The 24277-nt window shown below is 43.0% G+C and overlaps 1 protein-coding gene across 3 annotated transcripts in view; it reads left to right on the forward strand.

Moving 5' to 3' along the window:
• Positions 1-941: 941 nt before the first annotated feature.
• The window catches only part of SETD7 (SET domain containing 7, histone lysine methyltransferase), a 28942-nt gene continuing 5606 nt past the window's right edge, over positions 942-24277 (forward strand). The window contains exons 1-5 of one of the 3 annotated variants that reach the window (XM_083173476.1): positions 970-1150; positions 9119-9248; positions 16036-16237; positions 20932-21121; positions 23449-23530. In XM_083173476.1, coding sequence (XP_083029602.1) covers positions 1111-1150; positions 9119-9248; positions 16036-16237; positions 20932-21121; positions 23449-23530 — 644 coding nt within the window. In that variant the 5' untranslated portion in view covers positions 970-1110. Of the gene's footprint in view, positions 1151-9118; positions 9249-16035; positions 16238-20908; positions 21122-23448; positions 23531-24277 lie in introns of those variants that run through there. The other 2 variants (XR_014470423.1, XM_083173489.1) reach the window with 2 other exon arrangements.

Here is a 24277-nt window from a genome sequence, read left to right on the forward strand (position 1 = left end):
AAGCAGCGGGGAATAAACGCTGTGCGCATGCGCACAGCATCTATTCCCGCAGCCAGGGGACTGGGGGCATGGCTAGAGGCTCACAGAGCCTCTGGGTCATGCCCCCATAGCGTCAAAATGGGGGCGTGGCCTCGCGGAAGAGCCGCGAGTATAGGCCACGCCCCCAAATTAGGCCACGCCCCCGAAAATTTTCAACGCGCCTCCGGCGCGCGGGAGCACCGTCCCGCTTCCGGAACTGCGAATGTTGGGAGGTATGGGTATGTGATGTGAATGTTCATATATTCCCTGTAAAGCGATGCGGAATATGTGTGCCCTATATAAGAAACTGTTAATAAATAATAATAATAATAATAATAATAGACCACGCTTCAGTGCTGGATTTCACACTCGGCACATGAGACATGTTCCCAGTGGCACCAACTATTGGGGGGTGATTATTATTTTTATTTTTTTGGCATTTGAACCTATATTTTATGATGCAAATAACATTTGGACAGTAAATGGTTTGTGCAGGAGGTTTTGGGGCATGTGCTTGGGGCCTTGGGCTGCTTTGGCAGTCTAAAGGTATCAAGAACGAGTCTGGCATGAAAGGGGCAGTGACGTGAATGATGGAGGATGACCAGACCAATAATGGGACCTACTATTCCATGCTTGTGTTGCTGTCATGGAAGTGGAGGAGCTTTATAATCATTTAAATATCATTCAGATAGATAATTTTTGTGGTAAATTTATAAATCTAAAGTGCAAAGCGACAAAAGCAACAAGTGTGTTAAATAAGTGTTATCCGTTCCTGGATGTACCTCTGCACATTATTACTCCCTATATAGAAATATTCAGAGAAAAGCTATTATGCTGTTAGCACTGGTCTGGGTAATGTCATGAACTGATAGTGTGTGAGAGGAGACAGGGAGCCAGACAGCAGTACTGCAGAGACACATGGGGAGGCCTGCTGCTACTGCTGCTGTCTATAGGGGGAGCCATTGCTAGCCAGCACGCAGCCTCAGGCTCCGAGTCCGGAGGGAGGGGGCGCCTGGCTGGGACGGGAGACGCACGCTGCTGCTGCTGCTGCTGCTGCTTGTTGTCAGTAGAGGAGGAGGAAGGAAGCCAGCCATGGATAGCGATGATGAGAACGTGGAGGAGACTGTGGAAGGTGAGTGCTCTGTGTCTGCTGCTGCCCTCCTGCCTGCTGCTGTGGCTGAGATCCAGCATTGGAAGTCAGATAGCAGCAATCATGCTAAAAATAGCCTGACCCCAAAAAGGGAAGAAGCAATGCCTGGTAGAGGGGGGAGGAAGGTGCCATGCTCACAGTAACACATATACTACATAACATATACTGCATAGTACATAACACAGCAACTATACTGCACTCTACAGGGTTGTTTATTATATAGGGATGCAGTTCATTTGAAGTGGGGACCTGGCTATTGTGGATTGGAACTAGTAGGTGCGTTTGCAGCCTAGCCATATGGGTAATCCTATAGAAGGGGGAGGAGAATGTGCATGTGCTCACTGCTCAGAGACCCAGCAGCAGGTTCCCCTAGGCTGGCATCCAGCAGCAGCAGCAGGTCCTTCACAGTACAGATAACTAGATGCCCTAGAAGCTTCATTGTTCCCTGCCAGTGCTATGGTATCCTAGAATAGAGCTAAGTGGTAAATAGTGAACCAGAATTAGGTATAGTAAGCCCCTTTCCTAACATAACATTTTTCTTTTAATGCCTCAGATCTTTTTTAGTTGAAAGAAGTTGGTTGCAGAACGATAACTGGATTACTGGAAACATGTCAGACCTGATCACACCACATCCTGGAATATTCAGGAGGTTATTGATTTAGTTTAGAACAGGCATGTCCAACGTTGGCCCTCCAGATGTTGTGAAACTACACATCCCAGCATGCTTTGCCACAGTTTTGCTATTAGAGAATGCAAAAATTATTGCAAAGCATGCTGGGATGTGTAGTTGCAAAACATCTGGAGGGCCAACATTGGACATGCCTGGTTTAGAAGTTGTTCAGTCCTCATGCATCATAGAAAGGTAGTGGGCGTATGGGAGGGAGGTTGCTGCCTTCTTTATCACCACATTTCTGCTTTACATCAGAATTTATTTACCTTATTATAGTTTTCTTCCTAGTTATAACTTGTCATAGAATCAGGGTGTTGGAATTATTCTAAAAGACCATCCTTTATTGATCTGGGATGCTGGAATAACACTATTCCACAGGTTCTCAAAGTTGGTCGTCAGGACCCCACACAGTGCATGTTTTGCAGGTCTCCTCACAGAATCACAGGTAAAATAATTAGCTCCACCTGTGGATCTTTTAAAATGTCAGTCAGCAATGAGTGCACCTGTGCACCGACCGAGTGGCTTGGAAAACGTGAACTGTGTGGGGCTATGAGGACCAAGTTTGAAAACAACTGCATTATGCGATTTGGGCCTGATTTCAGCGGATCGGGACGTGAAATTGGCCCAAATAAAATGTGTCTAACATCCGATCCGATGTTAGGTGCGGTCCTCCGCATCGTATTGGACTTGGAGATTATACGTGTTGCGTGTAAGATCTTCGGGTCTGGCCCCCTCCCGATGGAAGGGAGCTGGGATCACAAGCGGAATTGGATTCAACTTCTCCTATAGGAAAAGTCGCAAAGTGTATGGGGGCATTTAGTGTAGTCATGCACAATAGTTATTATTATTTTTTTTATCTCCAAGTGCACTTCATATAACTTCCCATCTGTGTATGTCAAATAAATGTAAAATATACCACTTTTATAAGGTTTGCTTTCACGTGAGCACATTTATTATTAACAGTGTCTTATATAGCACACACATAATTTACAGCGCTTTACAGAGAATATTTGAACTTTCACATCAGTCCCTGCCCCAGTGGAGCTTACACTCTATATTTCCTACCACATGTACATGCACACATAGACATTCTGGGGTTTATTTGTTGTGAGTTCATTGAATTACCAGTATATTTTTGGATTGTGGGAGGAAACCGGAGTACCCGGAGGAAACCCACGCAAGTATGGGGAGAATATAGAAACTCTGCACAGTTAGGGCCATGGTGGGAATCAAACCCATGACCTCAGTGCTGTGAGGCAGTAATGCTAGCCATTACACCATCTGTGCTGCCCACTTTCTCTCTACTGTCAATAAATAAGAAGTAGTTGACTCAAGGTGCCCATACATGGTACAATTATTGTATGCGTTATGGACTAGATCGCATTGCATGCAATGTGATTTAGTTCAATTTAAGCTGTGCAATTGGATGTGCGCGAGAGCATGCATCTCATCGCACGCGGCAATTATACAGTGTATGGGCACTTTCACTCCAGCTGTTTGTGTAAACAAGTCATATCGATCATAGAAATAGAAACACAGAGGAAGCAGCTTATGTGTAACAACGAGTGTGCTTGCAGCCTTGTACAGATTGTTCACAATCTATTCAGACCGCTAATGACATAAGTACAAAAATGTAATCTCAGAAAATACTGCAGGTTATTTACATTTGGTTCAGATTTAGATTTTTTATTAGCATTGATTTGACTACTATGTGTGTGTTTTGGTTTAAAAAAACAAACAAAAAAAACACTACTCACTTAGGTGCATACACACGGTGAGATTTCGGCTGTGTACAATTTTGACTGTGATTTTCCTTGATCTCCCCGGAGCCCAGAACCATAGAATCTTGACTACACTATATAGATTTTGTCTATGGATGATTTTGACTATACAAGAACCCTTAGCCAAAATTCACTTGCCCGCGCAGTCTTTTTTTCTATGTTATCTTGCAATGCCGATCCCACGGGGGCACGTAACGGTACCGCAAGCTGTATACACACTGCGATTTGTGTTAACTTTGCATCCTAATTTTACTATATAGTCAAAACTGCAAGCCCAAATTGCACCATGTGTATGCATGTAGATCTACTAAAGCTTCTAAAAATTAAAAGAGGTTAGGTCACCCATGTCACCCATTGCAACCAATCGTATTTTGTCTTTCCTTTTCTAATATGCAATAGATGTATTAAGCTTCAAAAGTGATAAAATGGAGAGTGATAAACAGCCAGCCAATCAGCTCCTACCTTACATGTCACAGTCTGTGTTTGAAAAATGTCAGACAGGAGCTGATTGGTTGGTTGTTTATCACTCTCCATTTTATCAATTTGAAGCTTAGTGCATCTGGCCCAGAATCTGATTGGCTGCTTATAGCAACATCACCTCTTTTTCATTTTTAGAAGTAAACTTACCCCTTATTGTCCACTATCCCCCACATGTACTTGCTGAAGAACCAAAGCGGGTAGGAGGGGTAAATACCCTATATCGATAAGTTTGTGGCATTCGGTGCATTACTATACAAATGTATGTAAGAATGTTTACTTCAAAATGCATCTTAATGAAAAAACGGTACTTCCTCATCTTTGCGGCCACTGCTTACGCCAGTTACGTTAGCCGATACATGATTTTCCCCTCTCGGGCTCGCTTCGCTCGTCGCGCTTTGGGCTCGGTGGCTTGCTTTGCTCGCCACAACTTTACTAAAAGTTAATGGATGCTGTCATGGACACACGAGGGTGGCGTGGATCCCGAAAATAACCCTTAAGGATAGTGTTGCTGCTGTCTGGAAATAATGTTATGCATAAAAAAATTGATCATTGAGTTTTGTTCTAGCTGGGACTGATGTCTTGCGATTACTTTGTCATTGTGACATATTTTGCATATTTTCATACTGTGTTTTCAAATAAAGCAAATCCTTGTAACTGAGATAGGAAGGGGCCTTCTGACGGGATGCGGTCATTTGGTCTACTGCATTATGGTCGACAGTCATTAGGTCGAATCCATTAGGTCGACATGCTAAAAGGTCGACATGACTCTAGGTCGACATGGGAAAAGGTCGACATGATTCTAGTTCGAAAGGTCATTAGTTCGACAGGTCATTAGTTCGACAAGGTCATTAGTTCGACATTGTCTATGTCGACATTCACAAGGTCGACATGGAGTTTTTCACTGTTTTTTGAGCCAACGTGCCGACAGGCGGTATTTCATGCCCTACCATCCACTAGGGCGTGGTGGGAGAATAAAATAGCGTAGCGAGCGCAGCGAGCGATGCGAGGGGATGCAGTGCACTTTAAACTGTGTCCATGTCGACTGTGTTGACATTCAGGTAAAAAAACAGTGAAAAAACCCCATGTCGACCTTGTGAATGTCGACATAGACAATGTCGAACTAATGACCTTGTCGAACTAATGACCTTTCGACCTAGAATCATGTCGACCTTTTCCCATGTCGACCTAGAATCATGTCGACCTTTTAGCATGTCGACCTAATGGATTCGACCTAATGACTTTCTACCATAATGCAATAGACCAAATGATCCCAACCCCTTCTGACGCAGGCAAAGGGGAGTGTGGGTTTCTTATACCAGCAATTATTCACATATATCTATCTGTACACTGCAAATACATGAGGATGAGGGCTTGTCACAAATTAGCTGCATGCTGATCTGGATGCATCTTGAGGTGTGTATGGCAGAGTCTGCAGAAATACTGTATTTTTTTTTTCTGTAATTTGCAGTCATTTTGATGCTAGCACTGTATGAGGCCCACTGTGAGGAGTCCTGTTAGATCATTTTAGGGAAATGTCAGTGCAGGGAAAAATATCAGATGGTTAAAAAAATAAGAAGAGTTTTCAATATTTAGAAACAATGCTCACAATTATGTTATCAGCTGCCCAGATGATAGTCCCTCCTGTTCAGATGATGGCTCCTCCCATCTAAATGTTAGTGCCTAATCTCTTCTTTTTTTTTCAGTTTACATACTATGAAATTACAAACTGTTAATTTATTTAATTTTGTTCAATTGGACCCCAGGCTTCTAGGTGTAGTTCTATTTGTATTCTATTCAAAACGATGTGAATAGCGCCAGGAGGGAGTTCTCAGCGCTATTGTAATCCGCACGCTGCGAAGTTGGAGAATGCCGGTAGTTGCAGGTGTTTAGTCACGAGTATCTGCATTTTGTGACTTAAGTGTGCCACAACAACGCGGTAGAGAACAAAACAGCATCGCTGCTCTAGGTTTGTCATATTTATGCTCACTCTTCTGGACGGGTGCGAGCAGGGGTATGGATCATAGTATAGACAAGCATTAGGTCGACATGGTCATTAGGTTGACACAAGCATTAGGTCGACATGGGGAAGGTCGAGAGTCAAAATGTCAACATGGGGTTTTTCCATTTTTTTGGCCCGAATGTCGACACAGTCAACATGGACACTGAAACATAGCACAGTGTCCCCTCGCATGACTCTCTGCGCTCGGCACACTATTTTATTTTCCCACCACGCCCTAGTGGATGGTAGATCATGAAATACCGCCTGCCGGTGCAAAAAAAAAAAAGGTGAAAAACCCCATTTCAACCCAATGCTTGTGTCGGAATTTTATCAACTAGTAGAAATGCCTTTGTGTATCTGAACTAATAGTTTGCTTCCTTTAGTGGCATCTTAACTGAATAAAGGCATGTATCTTCAGCTACATTGCAATAATACTACATGTAGTTATGAAAATGCGATCCTTTGTGTGCAAGAGCGAACGGTCTAACAAGCTATCCAGCTACCGTATATGACTGCATTATAGAGTGGGGCAGGCACTCCTCTGCCTGGGACTTGCCCCTCACCCAAAGACATTGCGGAGAGGCAATAATCTTCTTTTCCGGCAGACAGTAGAGATCTGTTCTGTGCTGTGACAGCAGATAGACAAAAGCGATTAAGAAGTTGAGGGATAAAGTTGTTTAGACTGTAAAATACTCCTCGAAGCACTGGATAAAGAATTACAGACCAGATCATGATGTTGACGTTCAATTTCTGTCCGCTAATTCGATCTGTGTATCATCAAGATGGATGAATTTATCATACGGAATGGAACTCTGCCTCATCATATGTTTTACCATTACATGTAAAAATGGCCGTTCAGTTGTTTTTTGGCATTAGTGCCCCAGAATGTTATAGACATCTGACAGCTGTGACTGAACAGCCAGCTGCCTGCCAAAGTCTGAATTAATCTAGAATAGAAGCTGTAAATAACGCAGTGGTATCTTCTTAAATTCACAAAGTGATTTGCTTGATTCTGGTTTTGTTAAAAGTGTATAATAAATAGAACAATGTGTCGTAGAGATATTGTTCTCATGTTGTCACATTTACAATCTGCCAGCTGTGAAACAAGCTGAAATAATGTTCTATTTGCTGGACAGGTACAACTACCAACTTTCACTGACCCACAGTATGTGACTGATTCAGTGGCGGAACTTGTGAGTGGTCGGCCCAGGTGCAAATATATAATTTGACCCCCCTCTCCTCCACTCCAGCTCATGTTCACAATATGCAAAGGCAGTGGGTGGCAGAAAGGGCCCTGGTGCAAAGCGCCTGCTGCACCAATGGTAGTTCCATCTCTGAATGGATTAATAGCACAAATATGGGCTTCCCTCCCAGTGGCGTAACTACAAATTTGGCTCCCCCCTGCCAAAAATGTTTGCTGCGCCCCCCCTGCCCTTCCCCTCCCTCTCCCTGTCAGCACTCCTGAGATTTTTTTTTTCTCCTGAAAAAGAAAATACCCAACACTAGAACTGCTAGACCACTGCTGATACCTGTATGTTGACATTTTACCATATTGACATTATAACAGTGCTGGCCAGTGGGGTAGGAACTAATGTATAAACCCCTGTCCATCCTGCAATTCTATGTCCCCCCCTGCACCGTTTGGTCCCCCTGTCCCCCCTACACCACTGTATCATACACAAATAAAAATTACACATAAATCATAAAAAAATACCATAAAAAATTGCTGCTGCTAAATATTCTCTAACCTCATGCAGCAGACAGCAGGTGGGAGATTGAGGTACGGCAGGCACCGATGGGCAATGGGGCGGGCAGACAAGGGAGTGGAAATCCCGAGCTAGTAGCCGCGGCTGGGACCCTGCTGGCTGCTGCTTCACACTTGTCAGATTCATCACTGCTGCAGCAGTCCAGCATGGCTCTTTGAGCTGGCAGCTGTGACAGTAGGGAGAAGTGCCGCGGCTGCTAGCGGGGAACTTTATCTGCCACTGTCATGGCCGCGCCCGTGCTGACTCGCCTGTGATAAGCGAGCACACGGGCAGTGGCAGGCGGCGGTGGGCGGGCTGCCATGGCACAAGCAGCCGCATACTGTGTAGTGTGCCGGACACTCACTTGTCCGGCACCCGGCGCCCCCGCCCCCACTGAGTGTAGTGTGACAGACTCTCTGTCTGTCACACTCACTTGTCCAGCACCCGGCGCCCACGCAGCCCCCCGCTCCCCCAAGCAGCAGCGGGGGCTGCCTTACGGTATCTCCGCCACTGTTCCCTCCTACAGTTATATGATGGGTTTGGTGCTGTATGTTAGGTTAATGGTTTGGTCGGCAAGGATTTTCTATTTGGATGCCAAATGTTTAACATTACAATCCAAAATTAATTCTGGATGAAACTTTTTTATAAAAGTAATAAAAATGTTATGGTCTTCCATGTGCTGGTTGGGTGGATAATTTGTTGTCTGGAGACAATGACATGCTTTGGAGATCTGTAATTATTCATTAGTGCGCATGACTAGCTGTGGCCTGGCGCATACACCAGAGGCTGGGCACAGGCTTCTCTTTGTACGTAGGCCATACTGGGTTCTAAGATTTGCAGAGGGTTTAATGGACCGAGTATTGATGGAGGTGGGAGTAGGGCACATTATGGGAAAGGGATTGACCCTGCCAAACCCACTATACTGTACACCTTGTGGCACTACTGTATTATATATGTATATCTCTCCCAGTGTAGTACTATATTGTTCTATCACATATTGCACATTTTAGCTACAGTATGTCCTGTCTGATACCTCACAGGTAATAAGGACTGAAGAAATCAGGGAGTACGCTGGGGACACGAGTCTCCAGATAATGTAGGAAAGAGTGAGGACTTTTGTGCTCCCCACTTCTATCTGACCTTACTAAATAGTGATGATTATTTAGTATCTGTATGGTTCTAGGGCAAAATATTTCTATCCAGAGCACGGGTGTGAATGGAGCAAACCATAAGGAACCGCTGGAATTGTATAATGTCTCTGTTCTGTCTGTGCAGGTATTCTGGATGATGATGGTTTGCCCCATGGTTTCTGCACAGTCTGCTACAGCTCCACAGACCGATTTGAGGGACATTTTGTTCATGGTGAGAAGAATGGACGTGGAAAATTCATCTTCTTTGATGGAAGGTAAAGAGGACCTTGATTTATATGTATTGTGGAGCAGTGGCGTAACTACCTAAATTTCGCCGGCTCCTGCTGCTATAATGAAAACGTACTCTTAGAAAATGGCTGCCCCATACTGCAGACAGAAAACTGTGACAGCAGGGCAGCAGCGGGTAAGTGCGGTAACTATAGCCCCGCAGACCCCCGGCGCCCACATGTTTTCTGCGCCTCCCCGCCACCGCGGGGGCTGTGGAGCTATAGCTACGCCACTGTTGTGGAGTTATTATGGTACATATATGCAGGGGCTGGCTGGCAACTCTCAGCCTGGGGGGGCAACACAAGCATGTGGCCCCCTACTACTGCCGTTGTTCCACCTCCCTAACTAGTTGGTATTCAGCAAGGATTAAATCGCTTCTGGTGCTGCATTTATTCTATCATAGGGTGCTGTTACGGGATGCAGTTTAAATCCCGGCGGTCAGGATCCCAGCGTTCAAAATCCCGACGCCTGAATCCCGACTGCCGAAATCCCAACACTTTCTCCCTCCGTGGGTGTCCACGACACCCTCGGAGGGAGAATAAATTAGTGTGCCAAGCGTAGCGAGGCACCGGGCCCGCTGCGTGGCGAGCGCAGCGAGCTCGCAGGGGGGGGGGGGGGCAAGATCCACGTCCTCCCCTTGTCGGGATTTCGGCAGTCGGGATTCCGGCGTCAGGATTTCATACTGAATCCGCTGTTACATGTAGTATACAACCATATATACTGGGTACTGTATAGATAGATATAGATATATATATACACTGTATATATAAAACCAAAAGGTAAAAAGGGTCAGGCCAGTGTATACCGTGATTTTTGAATCACGGTACCCTAGAGAATTAGAATTCTTTCAATGGCACCACTAGGTCAAAAGTTTCTAATTGAGAAAAATATTAAATAAAGTAATATTTATATGTGCATAAAGTAAGAACCCATGCTTTTACCATCCTTCAGGTGCAGCACTGTGTTGTTCTAGTTCTCCATATACTATCGTCAGTTGATTGAAGTAACAAGCAAGACTCAGCATTTCTGCTCCGCACAAACCTCCCAGATCGATCCATCTACTACTCTCTCATACGTTCTCCCCCCCCCCTCTTCTCTTGTCACTATCTTACATCTTGGCAAAAGCAATTCCCACATCTCCAAACCTCTAATATATGGTCTACTCTCTTACTCCTTGAACACTTTATCTGCGACATCGTATAGAGAGAGAGGATGTATAAAATATTTGATAGAGGATCACAATTTCCATCTAGAGCTAATGTGACTAGAATTTCTGAAGGTCTTAAATGTGACATTTCATTGTTAAATTGTTTCTGGAGCTGCCACTTAATTAAATGATTCTGGGTCCAAGTCAAACAATATGCTATGTTGAACTTGGACAGTTTTAGTCGGCTATAGTTGGCTCTGATATTCGCATGACTCCAGGTAGGTAGAAACTTCTCAATATCATCGTCTCTCCCTTCGCCCGCAAGAGTATCCGGCAGCAATCGCTTTCACTTCACCCTCCATCTATTGCTCTCTTTAAGGATATACTTTTTATATTTAAAATGGATTGAGCCATAGTGTTCATTCTAGCACCCGCTAACTTTGAAAACCCATGCAGTTCCTGTTTCCTGCCTGGGATGTCGCTGTCTGCTGTGGTGTTTCTAGCATAGGTCTGGTTTGCATATCAGTGCTGATTTACAGACAACACTGTGCTAGGAGCAATACAGCAGACAGCGACACCCCAGGCAGGGAAGAGGAACTGCATGGGTTTTCAAAGATAGCGAGTGCTAGAATGAACAATAGAGCCACTCCTGTGGCTATGGTCAGCCCCTCCTTCCTAGGTTCACTGTCTCCCCTTCTTTTCTCCTCTCCTCTCTCCATCCTTTTTACCTTTCCCTCTGTCTAAACTATTTTTCCATGTTTGCGTTCCTTTTCCTTTAATTTAGGTTATTTTTTTTAACACTACTCTTTAATATACTATGTTTTATTAAGATAAATAATTTTGGCTTACGTTACGAAGAAGAAAACTTGAAGACTGGATGGTGGATAGTCCTACAATCTGTACCATGATGCATACTTAGGAACTCTATATTTTCCATTTCTCCTCATGCCTTCATTGATACCCCATTTTGGGAAACTTTTTGATACATTTATATTCCATATTGGAACCCCACTGTCTTCTATTTCTCCTGTTTCCTTGTCATCCGCTGTATAATAAATTACAATGTTTATACGTGTACAAAGTTACGATCTTTCCCATGGGCCTGGAAATATTTTTTTACTAAAGTGGAATTGGTCTATAGTACTATTTGTGTAGTAAACCTAGAACACTACATAGGTATTCAAACATTTTCTTGTGTTTATTGACACATGCGATACATTGTACACAATTTGCCTTTTCATTCTATGATCTGATGAAAACAGAGCATTGTCAAGTAGACAGTGACACTTCTGACAGGAAAAATTGGATGTACAAGTATATTTTGTGCAGGGAACATTGATTATCATTATATTCATTGAGTGGGTTTCTCTGAGCAGTTTGTGGCTCTCTGGCCTGCTGCCTGTGCAGCTGAGAGTTGTGAAAGGCCAACTTTGTGTAGATGAAAGTCTCCAAAATGTTATCACCGTGAAGAATACATTATGTTTTGTTATAAACATACACTGAGAGAGGATGAAATCGGACTCAGGAGTTCTTTATGTGGATGCCATCTGTGCGAGTGGATGCCATCTGTGCGAGTGAATATGACTCCGGGACATCACTGCAGTGTGAATAGATTGAGAATTCTGGGGAAGAAAAAATCTTGGTGCTTGGATGACACCGTTATTTTCACTAGGTGATTATAAAGCTGAAATCGCCAACTGGTTGAGGTGTACGGTGATAACGTCATGTCATTAAAACAGGTTTGCTGCACTGCCTTTAATGACACACATTCAAGATGAGCAGCAACGTGGCTGGGCAGGCATGTCCTCCACAGACATGCTCCAAACATGTTTCAGTGAAATGACGTTATATCACTGTACACCTCGATAATTTGTTGATGAACTTCAGCTGCTGATGTGTCCTTTAGATGCAGAAATCTGATGACACTACAGATGCCAATGTTGTGATATGAGGCGCAGTCTAATAGCCATGAGGGGAAGCAGTGGTCTACCTGCTCTGCTGGGAAATTAGAATGAAATAGAGGCAATTACACACGGTAGGCATTGTTACCTTACTTATTGAACTTCCTTGGTACATATTGCTAGGGAGAAGACAGACCAGGACAAATTCTAGCCAGTCAGGACAACTATACATGCAGCCTAGCTTGAGTTTTGTTGATACAGAAATAGACTTTACCTTTGCTCCGTGAAACTCACCCATTAAAAGGTTAATGCTGCACTTCAGTACAATGCAAGATCAATAATAAACCTGATTCGTGTGTCACTCTGCAATTACTGACAACAGAAAGTGATAAGTGATTTCTGCATATCACAGTGCTATACATGTCAGAGGAGTGTTATTTGCATAAGAATGGGGCAAGGTTAGCATTACTGCCTCACAGCACTGAGGTCATGGGTTCTATTCCCACCATGGCTCTAACTGTGCAGAGTTTGTATATTCTCCCCGTGCTTGCGTGGGTTTCCTCCGGATACTCCGGTTTCCTCCCACAATCCAAAAATATACTGGTAATTTATTTGGCTCCAAGCAAAAATGAACCCTAGAATGTCTGTGTGTGTGCATGTATATGTAGTAGGGAATATAGATTGTAAGCTCCACTGGGGCAGGGACTGGTGTGAATGTTCAAATATTCTCTGTAAAAGCGCTGCGGAATATGTGTGCGAGAAAGAAACTGTTAATAAATGAAATAAATAATATTGTGCTGATTAATCACGAGGGTTGTACTTTACTGCATGATAGATTACGTATATATCTATATCTCATTGTGTTCTGCTCCATATGTTGTTAATTTGATATCTTCCCCATTATTACTACAAACCCCTCACATGACCATTCTGTGCTTCTGCTGGAGCCTTCTCCTTCCTTGTGGCTTCCTATTGCATTCAGCCATAACCACGCTGACATTCTAGGGAACAGGTCACAGCCTCACACAAGATTAGGACGCTCATGTATGTAAATAATCCATACTGCTGCTGGCCTGGTCCTGTATGCTAACATTCAGAATAGTGTAGTGAGTTAGAAAGGAACATTAAGGTAGATATATCAAATCTTATAAAAAATATAAGTGTGAGCATTGCCCGTAGCAACCTACCAGATTCTAGTTCCCCTTTATCTAGTACAGTCTCTAAAACAGTGATGGCTGAACAGGTCGTTGGGATCTACCAACAGTTCATGTTTTCCATGCCACCTGTAGGTCTGTAGAATGTCAGTGAGTAATGAATGCAGCACATGATTGAAAATGTGACCATAATGACAACACCTGTGCACCAGCTAGGTGGTGCGAAAAATGTGAACTGTCGGTAGATATCGAGGACCGATTTGGTAAGCCCTTACCTAAATTGATAGCAAAAAGCTGATTAGTTGCTATGGGAATTTTCACCACTTTAGAAGGGTTAACACCGCTCCCTCTTATCGTAAAGAAACGGCAAGGGATTCAGGGGACGTGGTCATGTCTGTCCTATCTCTTAGAATTAGTTTAGGCAACTTTATGGCCAGATGTCTTAATTAGTTTAAAAAAGTGTCATGAATGAATCCAAGTCGCCTTAGTGCAAATGTGTAAAATAAATAATTTACTATAGAGAATGTGTATCATTTTGCTATTAGATATAGTGCTCCTAAATACAATGAAAAAGTGTGTTATATTTGAATGAATCACACATTGTCATTTGAAACAATATCAATACACTCAATTATACAGTTTACAAAACCTACTCGTATTACAATGTATCAAACAAAAAATAGTATAATCTTAAAATCAAAACTAACAATCTAAAATACAATCGTTCAGTTTACATGGGTATATATAAAAAAAAAACTCAATCACCAAATACCATAAATTGCTATCATGCATTATCAAAAGTAACTACTTATAATATTAATGCACAAAAGAAAAAATAAACCAACTGTATACTTGAGTTGTGTTTCTCTACTTTTTGTCTCTTTCTGTGCACAGAGTAGATAAAGCATGTATGTACTATATCATGTCAATTAACCATTATTAGAATAGTTCGGATAATTGGAGTTTGTTTCCCAGAGAATAAGGTTTTCCGGTACTTGGCGCCGGGCGTCTGTGTTCAGCTGCGGGGCTATAAACTCCATGAGAACGTGGATAGTTCGTACCCCCACTATCCACGTTGGCATGGAGTTGATTTTAGATGGTGTGGCGAGCCACCGAGCCCGTAGTGTGGGCGAGAGCAGCGAGCCCCGCAAGGGGACACAGACGCACGGCGCCATGCTGGCGGCATGAAAGTACACAAGTACCGGTTTCCTTCTAAAATGTAAAACTATTAGAATCTATTTTAAGAGTTGGGTATAGACATTTTAGAGATTAATTTCCTTTTAAGCTGGTTAGTGTCACCTTGGTAACTGGTGATTTTAAGGTGGGAATTAACATTGCAGAGGAGTGAATCTAACCTGGGTGAAAATTACTTGGGCACCAGCGGGATACGGGGCGGGATGCTCTAAAATGGAAATGCCTTAAAAGCCTAGTTATCTGGGTCAGCGCTGCAGAGGGAATTGCCAGCTTTTGCTGCCGATAACTTTTATAGAAGCCTATGGGCTACTAACCTCAGCGCTGTGTGAGGGATCCATCACGGATCCCTCCCAGCATGCCTCGCAGTTGACCGCGGTGCTCCGTTGGTCCTGGCCGAAGGCGCATCGCAAAGGACAGCTCTTATTGGAAGAGCTGTTGTTTGCATTAATAATCGCATATGTTAGAGCATATGTGATTATTAAGAATGCCGTACCCGGTGGAGGGGGGCGATGTTAGAACATCCCGCATAAGGTCACAAGGTCGACCCTATTTAGGTCACCATGCATTGGGTTGACCACTGAAGGCCGAAAGGCAGGGCCGGCTCTAACAATAGGCAGCTTTAGGCAGCTGCCTAGGGCAACAGGATCTGGGGGGTGCCACCAAGTCTGCAAATCAAAAAAATCAAGGATGTCTATGAGGATTCCCGTTGTACCTAATGCAGGTGGCGGCTGTGGAACTTCTAAGACCTCACCTCCATACTTTCCCTTGAGGCATATTTCCCTTATCTGCTGCCCCCTCTTCCTTGTACTCTATTGTGGGTGGCAAAGGAAAGGGTGCAGAGGAAAAGCAGGGGACTTGGCCACCTTCTGGGGGGGCGGGGTCATGGGGATTGGATGACCCGGGGGGGGGGGGGGGGGAGTAGCTTGAAGTTTTGCCTAGGGTGCTGAGAAGCCTTGCACCGGCCCTGCCGACAGGGCTTAGGTCAACACCTGAAATATGTCGACATGGCTAAGATCGACATGGTTGGAAGGTCGATACAAACATTATATCGACAGCCAAAGGTCGGTATGGGTTTTTCGCATTTTTTTCACAGTGCTGCAGATATAACTGAGCAAGACATGAATGCAGATTGTTGCACTTTTGGCCTGGCCAAGGTTTATTAAAATCTATGCCTAATAATTATTTTAGGGGCATTTGTTAAAACCCCTATGATTTTGCAGATAATGTATGGGATTGTGATGTCTAATTTATGACAAAAAGTCAGTATTCACCACGATGCCAGTATGCTGAACATATAAAATGCAGGGTACAGTATTTCTACACAGTCTGTGCACAGGATACCTTTTACATGTGTTTTTTTGTTTGTTTGTTTCTTCAGTACTTTGGAAGGCTTTTATGTAGATGATGCCTTGCAGGGACAAGGTGTGTACACCTATGAGGATGGGGGTGCCCTGCATGGAACATATGTGGATGGAGAGCTGAACGGGCCGGCACAGGAGTTTGACACAGATGGACGTTTGATATTTAAAGGTCAATATAAAGACAACATTCGACATGGAGTCTGCTGGATTTACTATCCAGTAAGTGTAGCAGTTATTTAGAATCACATTGTTTTATTTTGGGGTGTGTGTGTATTTAAATTTAAAATCTACATATGTAATATATAAAAGCAGCTTGTCTTCAATATCAACTATATTTTGTGTAAATCAGTTCCAGTAGTAGCTGCTTCATAAGTTAATCAAGGTAATCAGTTTTCTTTTGTTGTTTACATATCCTTCCCATTCATCTCTGCTTCATATAATGCTGCTGTGGTATAACCTATGCAATGGTCAACAGGAATTTTTCACTTGTTTTGGTGTCCATATTGCAATCTGAGCTTTAGGACCCCCAATTAGTTGCAATCTGAGCACTAGCACCCCCAATTAGTGTATTCGCTCTCCCTGCTTTGGATTAGGTGTCTCTCCATAACGCTGTGCTCAGCATACTTTAACATTCGCAATCCGTGTCCATGTGGATGGTGAAGTATGAAAAGTCCACAAAATAGTGGATTAAAATCTTGAAAAACTCATGTTGATCTTTTCATGTGTCGACCTATTGCTGGCATTGACCTTTTGACCATATCAATTATATGTTGTCATCCTATTGACATTGAGTGTAGAATATGTTCTGGTAACACTTGTAAACATGTGATATTTTCTTGGGACAGGCAAAGTGTTGCAATCTCAGAACTTTATGCACATGTGAAGAATGGTAAAAATGGTGGTTCTTTAAAAACACTTGGTTGTATTTTATGTTGTAAACCATAAGACAGATCTAATTATGCATGCCCACAAAGGGGGTGCTTCACTTTTTGTCATATTGTTCCATCAAATCTGATAGATAAAAAATAATAAAGTGCATAAAACCTGATGTTGACATCCATCTAGCATCGGGAGATCAGCAGCACAATCCCAACGTCCGGTACGATCCCTGCGCTGTAATCCCAACTGCCGGGATGCCGAGTGTTTGCAAGTGGCCTTGGAAGGGGTGGGGGGTTAGGTCTAGGCACTAGTAGGGGGACTTTGCAGGGAGAGGTTAGGGTTAGGCACTAAGAAGGGGGGGTTAGGCTATGGGGTGGGGGGGGGCTTTGTTTAGGTGGCAGGGTACGGGGGTTAAGCTGGGTACACATATATACAATTGTCGGGCCGTTCTTCCGTTCTGGGTCGGACAGCCGTTCAATTGTATATGTGTGTACGCTGTCCCGTACGAGCGATAAACGTAAAAAAACTGTCTTGTCCGTCCATACTCGGTCGGTCGATGGTTCTTTGCAGTTTAATTTTCATCCGACAGGACGGCCTCATATCGGAACAAAAGTGCAGTGTGTACGCACGTCCGACCGATATGCTGCCGTCCTTGCGACTATACTGCCAAAGCTGAAACGCCCATGTGGGCGTTCCATAGCTGCATAATCTCTCCTACAGATATAGTTACAATATAATAAGTACATTGCATTCAGAACGCACACATGAATAAATCATGTGTGGAGGTGACAGGGTTAATGTAGTTCACGGAGCCGCGGCTCCGCTGCTCATGATATATCAGGCTGTCACAACATAAAGGAATTTGAGAGGCACAAGCAGACCGACAATAGCCCTTAAAATGAAGGATAATACAAGGCACAGTTGCTAATATTTCAATATGCATTACATAATGTGACACACACGGAGCACCAAACTTCTATAAAGCCGGGTATGCGACTAGTCAGTTTGCGGTAGTCACCCTGCCAAACTTCTATAAAGCCGGGTATGCGAGTATAGTCAGTTTGCGGTAGTCACCCTGTAGTCGCATACCCGGCTTTATAGCAGTTTGATGCTCCGTGTGTGTCACATTATGTAATGCATATTGTTTTGTAATAGCCACATTAACATTCACCATTTTCAGACATTATATGTGCACATACCCTTTTATCTAACATTGTTACATGTGTTGCTTCCAATTGTTACCATCTAGACTTGTTTTGACAACATTGTAACATTGCACTATTACTGATTAAATAAACTGTGTTCAGTATATTCACCTCATAAATCTCCCCTTTTTATTTCTGATATCATTTGCTGCTACACATTTACATCTAATATGCATGTTCGTCCAGCCATTACAACTTCATGAATGCAATCTATGTACTTATTATAGTGTAACTATTGTAGTTCATTATTTCTATAAAGCCGGGTATGCGACTTGTCAGTTTGCGGTAGTCACCCTGCCAAACTGCTATAAAGCCGGGTATGCGACTACAGGGTGACTACTGCAAACTGACTATACTCGCATACCCGGCTTTATAGAAGTTTGGCAGGGTGACTACCGCAAACTGACTAGTCGCATACCCGGCTTTATAGAAGTTTGGTGCTCCGTGTGTGTCACATTATGTAATGCATATTGAAATATTAGCAACTGTGCCTTGTATTATCCTTGGCCATTTTAAGGGCTATTGTCTGTCTGCTTGTGCCTCTCAAATTTAACTGCGGGACCAGACCGGCATTTCTATACTGAAGTTTAGTAGACGCGTACCCCGTCACTTTTGTTTAGGTTCTGTACTCACGCCTCTTTGTTTTGGTATGCCCTTAACCCAGCCCATTATGATAATTTTGTTCATATATATCGTGTCAAAAGCCCAAATCGAGAGAGTGTGTACGGTGGTACAATCTTTTTCTTGCGACTGTTTGGACGGGAGTACATCGGACGTCGCAAGTAAAATTGTACAGGTGTGTACGCGCGTGATCGGCTGTTGTTTGTGGACGGTCCGACGGGAGTACAGTCGGCCAAACGGTTGGATTGTATATATGTGTACCCAGCTTTAGACACTAGCGAGGATGGTTAAGGTCAGGCTGCTTGGGGGGGGGGGGGGGGGGGCGGTTAGAGTCAGGCTGCTAGAAAGGAGAAAAAAGGTAAAAACTGCGCAAGAGTTGAATTACCATTAAACAATATTTATTAATAAGCTAAACGATAAAAAATTTACATAAGATAATTAACACTTTGTTTCACATTAAGGCCTTTATGTTTCTGTTTGTAAAATAAAACCAATAAAAAAAAAATCACAAAAGTGCTTATCTAACAGTTCCCAACATGTGGCTACAGTCAGAAAGCATAATGCATTATCAAAGCAGGAATATTAGTTATTAGTGCGGGTGAGTAAAGAATTAGCTGGATATACCCATATTCATTGGCACTTATATTCAAGTCCTTAAATATCGACTAATTATGCTGCAGGCTGTTAGTTGGTAGCAATGTTATTAGGTCCAGGATAGTCAGCAATTAGGCTAATTATTCCTTTATTTATTTCTGGCCAGACAATGTGAAAGAAAGGTACCACGGAGTATTTATATCACCGATCTCCCAGTTCCTGGTGCTTAATATCAGTGTGGGGAACTGTTAGATAAGCACTTTTGGGATTTTTTTTATTGGTTTTATTTTACAAACAGAAACATTAAGGCATTGATGTGAAACAAAGTGTAAATTATCTTATGTATATTTTTTATCATTTAGCTTATTATTAAATGTTGTTTAATGGTAATTCAAACCTTGCGCAGTTAAAGGACTATTGATCATTGTATTATAAAAGTACTGACATTATTTACTTCGCCAGCGACAAAGCACAGGACCTCTTTTTTTTCTGCTGGAAAGGAGGGTTAGATGGGGGGTAGGGGCAAGGTAAGTATACTTGCCTGACACCGTTTCTTGGGATACTGGCATCAGTAATCTGCCGTTTCCTGACCGCCAGTCATCCGTATTTATCCCCACATGAATGGGTTAACAAAATTAAACAATGGGGTGTATAGGTGTGTACCTAGTTTAACACTGAAATTAAGGAAAAAAACAAATACTTAACTCTCATGTAAGTAGGCCGAAATTTAGCTAAGGGTTTTTCTGTACACCACATGCAGTTGACAAAATAATAGGCTGTTAGGACATTGGGCACCCCCCGAACCCCACATTTCCAGGGAATAAATTCTGCTGGACAGAATGACCCCGCTGTATCATCATTAACTGTTGTTACTCTTGTCACGGTTATTGTACCAGAATGTATACATTATTGCAGTTTGGTTCATTTAGAATCAAGTTTAAATACTATATTTCTGAGTGTATTTGGCACTGGAAATGAAACAGGAAATCAGATGTTTGTATATTTTCCATCCCATATCTATTATAGTATATAAAATGTGGCAATTTATGTAAATGCATTTGGTATTACATGCAGCCTATATATTACACCATGAGATTAGTGTACGGTGTTTGTCATTGATTAGTAGGTCTATACATAGAGTGCAGAATGGATTTAAGGAAGGGTTATTCTAAGGGGGAGATTCAATCGCCGTCGAGCATCTCCCGTGGGGGAGATGCTCGACGGGCCCTATTCAATGCTGTCTTCCCCGACAGCATTGAACAGGGTTTTCTGTCAGAACGAGCCCGACATCTCTAGCTGTCGGGCTCGTTCTGCCGAGAACAGCCGGGAAGTGACGAGCTGCCGGCTGCAGCTCGTCACTTCCCGGCCGCAACTCGCGGCCACGCCCCCTTCTCGCCGCTCGGCGGCCGGGACATTGAATCCCGACTGCCAAGCTCCAGTCGAGGTAAGCGAGAACGGGACAGGGGAACGGCTGTCGCGCTAGCTCGACAGCCGTGCCTCTGACATTGAATACCCCCCTAAAGGTGGAGACACTCCCTGAATGACACATGAAGCAGATAATGCTATGCAATGGTTACTTTGACACAAGCAGGTGTTGGTTGCATTCTCTTGCAGGATGGAGGCAGCCTTGTGGGAAGAGTGAATGAAGATGGGGAGATGACTGGGGATAAGATTGCTTATGTGTACCCAGATGGAACAACGGCACTTTATGGGAAATTTGTTGATGGAGAAATGCTGGAAGGAAAACTGGCCACTCTCACATCTGTGGAGGAAGGAAAGCCATACTTTGAGATGTTCCCTGGCAGTAAGTGTAGAAGGACCTGGTAGACTTACCCGCACACATAAAGCTGACCCGGTGTGATTTTTGTAGTAGAAAAGATAATGCCCCATTGTTAGGAAAGTAATATAATTTTGGGGTTCATTATGCTAAGATTATTGCAGAGTGATTCTTTATGCAAATTAATCACAGAGCAGTATGTGTTTTAGTACATCTTCTTAAGAGAGTTCTTTACTGTTTCAGCTACTGCTGGTATTACGGTTACAGTTGCACTGTATACATAAGGTACATTCCCACACTGCTCCTGGGTAAAATCATTCTGCTCCAATTTTTGTGGGATTGTTGATTCTGTTCGCAATGCACATTTTGCAGAGAGGGAGTTCATTGTTTCAATTCCAGCTTAATACCACTGTAGGATCATTCCCATCATAAAAGTCATTGCTCATTCCAACCTCATTTGTAAATCAGTAAGAAGGGAGAGTTTATTTATGTTTTATTTGTGTCACTGTTCCCCAAATCACATGTTTGGTTTATTTAAATAAAAAAACAAAAACACTCCTTGCATGTATAATGTCATTCCGGATTATCAGCATCTCCTGAGTACCTTTTGGGCTATTTCACACGTTCCGGCTCCTGCCGGGCGGGGAAACCCCGCACGGCCAGGAAGCAGTGCCACACACCGTAGTTAATAATGGACACAAATGTGTCCATTCATACGGGCAGGCCACGGCCCGGAAGCCCGGTTGCAGCCGGATCCCACCACTGGAAGGGATGGCTGCCGGGCTGTGGCCATCCCCACCATTGTAAACTGCTGTGTGCGGCACGGCTTCCTTGCTGTGCAGGGTTTCGAAGCCCGGCAGGAGCCGGAGCATGTGAAATAGCCCTTTAAATGCAATCCTTTCACAGGATCTGCAGTCACTCGCTCATGAGCACCCCATGTAAATGCTTAATTTATTTAAATATCTTTCATAAAAGACACATGAACACAATTTTTACCTCAGAGTATTGAGTAGAGAAGTACCAGACACTTCTTCAGCGGTAGCCAAACCTGTCCTCAAGATCTACCAACAGTTCATGTTTTTCAAGCAACCTGTGGCTCTATGGTAGGAATGAATGCAGCAGGTTTGAAAATGTGACAGTTAGTAATGGCTGCAGCTGTGCACCAGCTGATTTAGGTGATTTGGAAAACGTGGACCGTTGGTAGCTCTCGAGAACCAGTTTGGTCACCCCTTCGCTAGTTAGAAATGTCATTATTATGGTTTTCGTATAACATGTTTAAAACCTCTAACGTTATTGAATTAAGTCTAACCTTGTATGCTACCCATATTTTTATGACTTTATAACACAGGGCATGAGATAAGATGCTCATACACTAGTGCGATTTTGGCACAATAAATGGTGTGAAAAGTAGCAAACTGCATGTGTTTTACCTCTGGATGTGATCCATGATCCCGTGCCCATCTGATTTGGATCCGGAGATCATATGGCCTTTACTATAGATTATGGTATCTGCAGCCCTTTCTGGGATTGCATGCGATATATCGTATGCAAAAGGAAAACATAAAATATATTTCATGTGATCTAGCTGCCGGGGGTCTCAACCCTACGGGGTTATGATTGCGACGTCTTCTGCCTTCTTGCTTTCATATTTTCCGTCCACCTCTGGTGACATCATTTATTTACCCAAATTGTTAAGCACTCTTAAAGACCGAATATGTTGGCACTATAATTATTATTATTTTTTTTTATTGAAGTTCAGTTCAATACTCAATGACTTGGAGCTATTCTTTTGAGATCGGATTACATTAAAGCCACTCTCTAAAACAGACAGGAAAACTCCATGAAGAGATAAAGGGATTATGGGGAAGAACAGACAATGGGCCTTAATCTAGTTCACTCTTTCTGACAAAATCCTTCTTGGATGGACAAAACCATGTGCACTGCAGGGGGGCAGATGTAAAATGTGCAGAGAGAATTAGATTTGGGTGAGTTATTTTGTTTCTGTGCAGGGTAAATACTGGCTGCTTTATTTTTACACTGCAATATAGATCTCACTTTGAAGTAAAACCCCACCCAAATCTAACTCTCTCTGCACAAGTAACATCTGCCCCACCTGCAGTGCACATGGTTTTGTCCATCTAAGAAGGAATTTGTCAGAAAGAGTGAACTAGAATAAGGCCCAATGTCTAACTACTGTAGTGAATGGTGAGCTCTGCAATCTGATTTACTACTTCATGGATATTGAACGAGTCCAATAAAATCAAATTAATGCTTTCCTTTTCTTTAACACATTGGCAGCATTTAGTGAACACATTTACAAACTTTTATACAAATGTTTCCATTTTCTTTTGTAGGTCAAGTTTACATGTGTGATCGATCTACTTCATCCTGTATCTCTACAAGTCCGCTTCTTCCTGACCCCTATGAGGCAGAAAAGTGAGTTTATGAGTCTATAAAAGCAAGAAAATACTTTTGGTCACATGTCTAGTTTTAAACCTTATTTTTTATACTTTGTTGTAAGTTTAGTTATACATGTCAAAATGCATTTATAATATGGATTTAAATCTATATTCTAATATTTGAGGTGGATAGTCCGCAAACAAATAAGGCAATAACATCTTCAGTAGGGATGCAGATTGGCTACTTTCCATTTTTGGCCATGGGATGGAATTACAGATTGTAGGGTACAGGGGAATATAGTGGGTATTACAGATTCTATTGTACAGAGGGACTACAGATTGTAGTATATCCGGAAGATAACGGATTCTAGGGTACAGGGATATAAGGGGTGGTGTTAAATATTCTAGGGTACAAAGAAATGTACGCCAATGGTGTCACTCACCCCCATCCTTGCTAAGCAACCACCACTGTGTATATTTCTATATAAGAGAAGCAAAGGCGGAGAGTGGGCCCTGCTTGTGAGAGCTTACATTCTAAAGGGGAGATGCAGGCAAACAGGGGTGACACAAAATGGGGTAGATGTGAGCATAAACAGAAGGATAGGAGGAGAGATGCCTGGGGTTTATGAAGAAGTGGGTCTTTAGAGTCCATTTTAAAACTTTTATGGGGAGTCTGATTGGGAGGGGTAGTGAATTCCAAAGATAAGAAGCACAACGGCTAAAATCTAGGCGGCAAAAGTGGGAGGAAGTAACCAGCTGGCAGCTGGTATGCATTTGTGTAAAG

The sequence above is a fragment of the Crinia signifera genome, chromosome 1 (assembly GCF_055691185.1).
Source record: "Crinia signifera chromosome 1, ASM5569118v1, whole genome shotgun sequence".
NCBI classification, from domain to species: domain Eukaryota; kingdom Metazoa; phylum Chordata; class Amphibia; order Anura; family Myobatrachidae; genus Crinia; species Crinia signifera.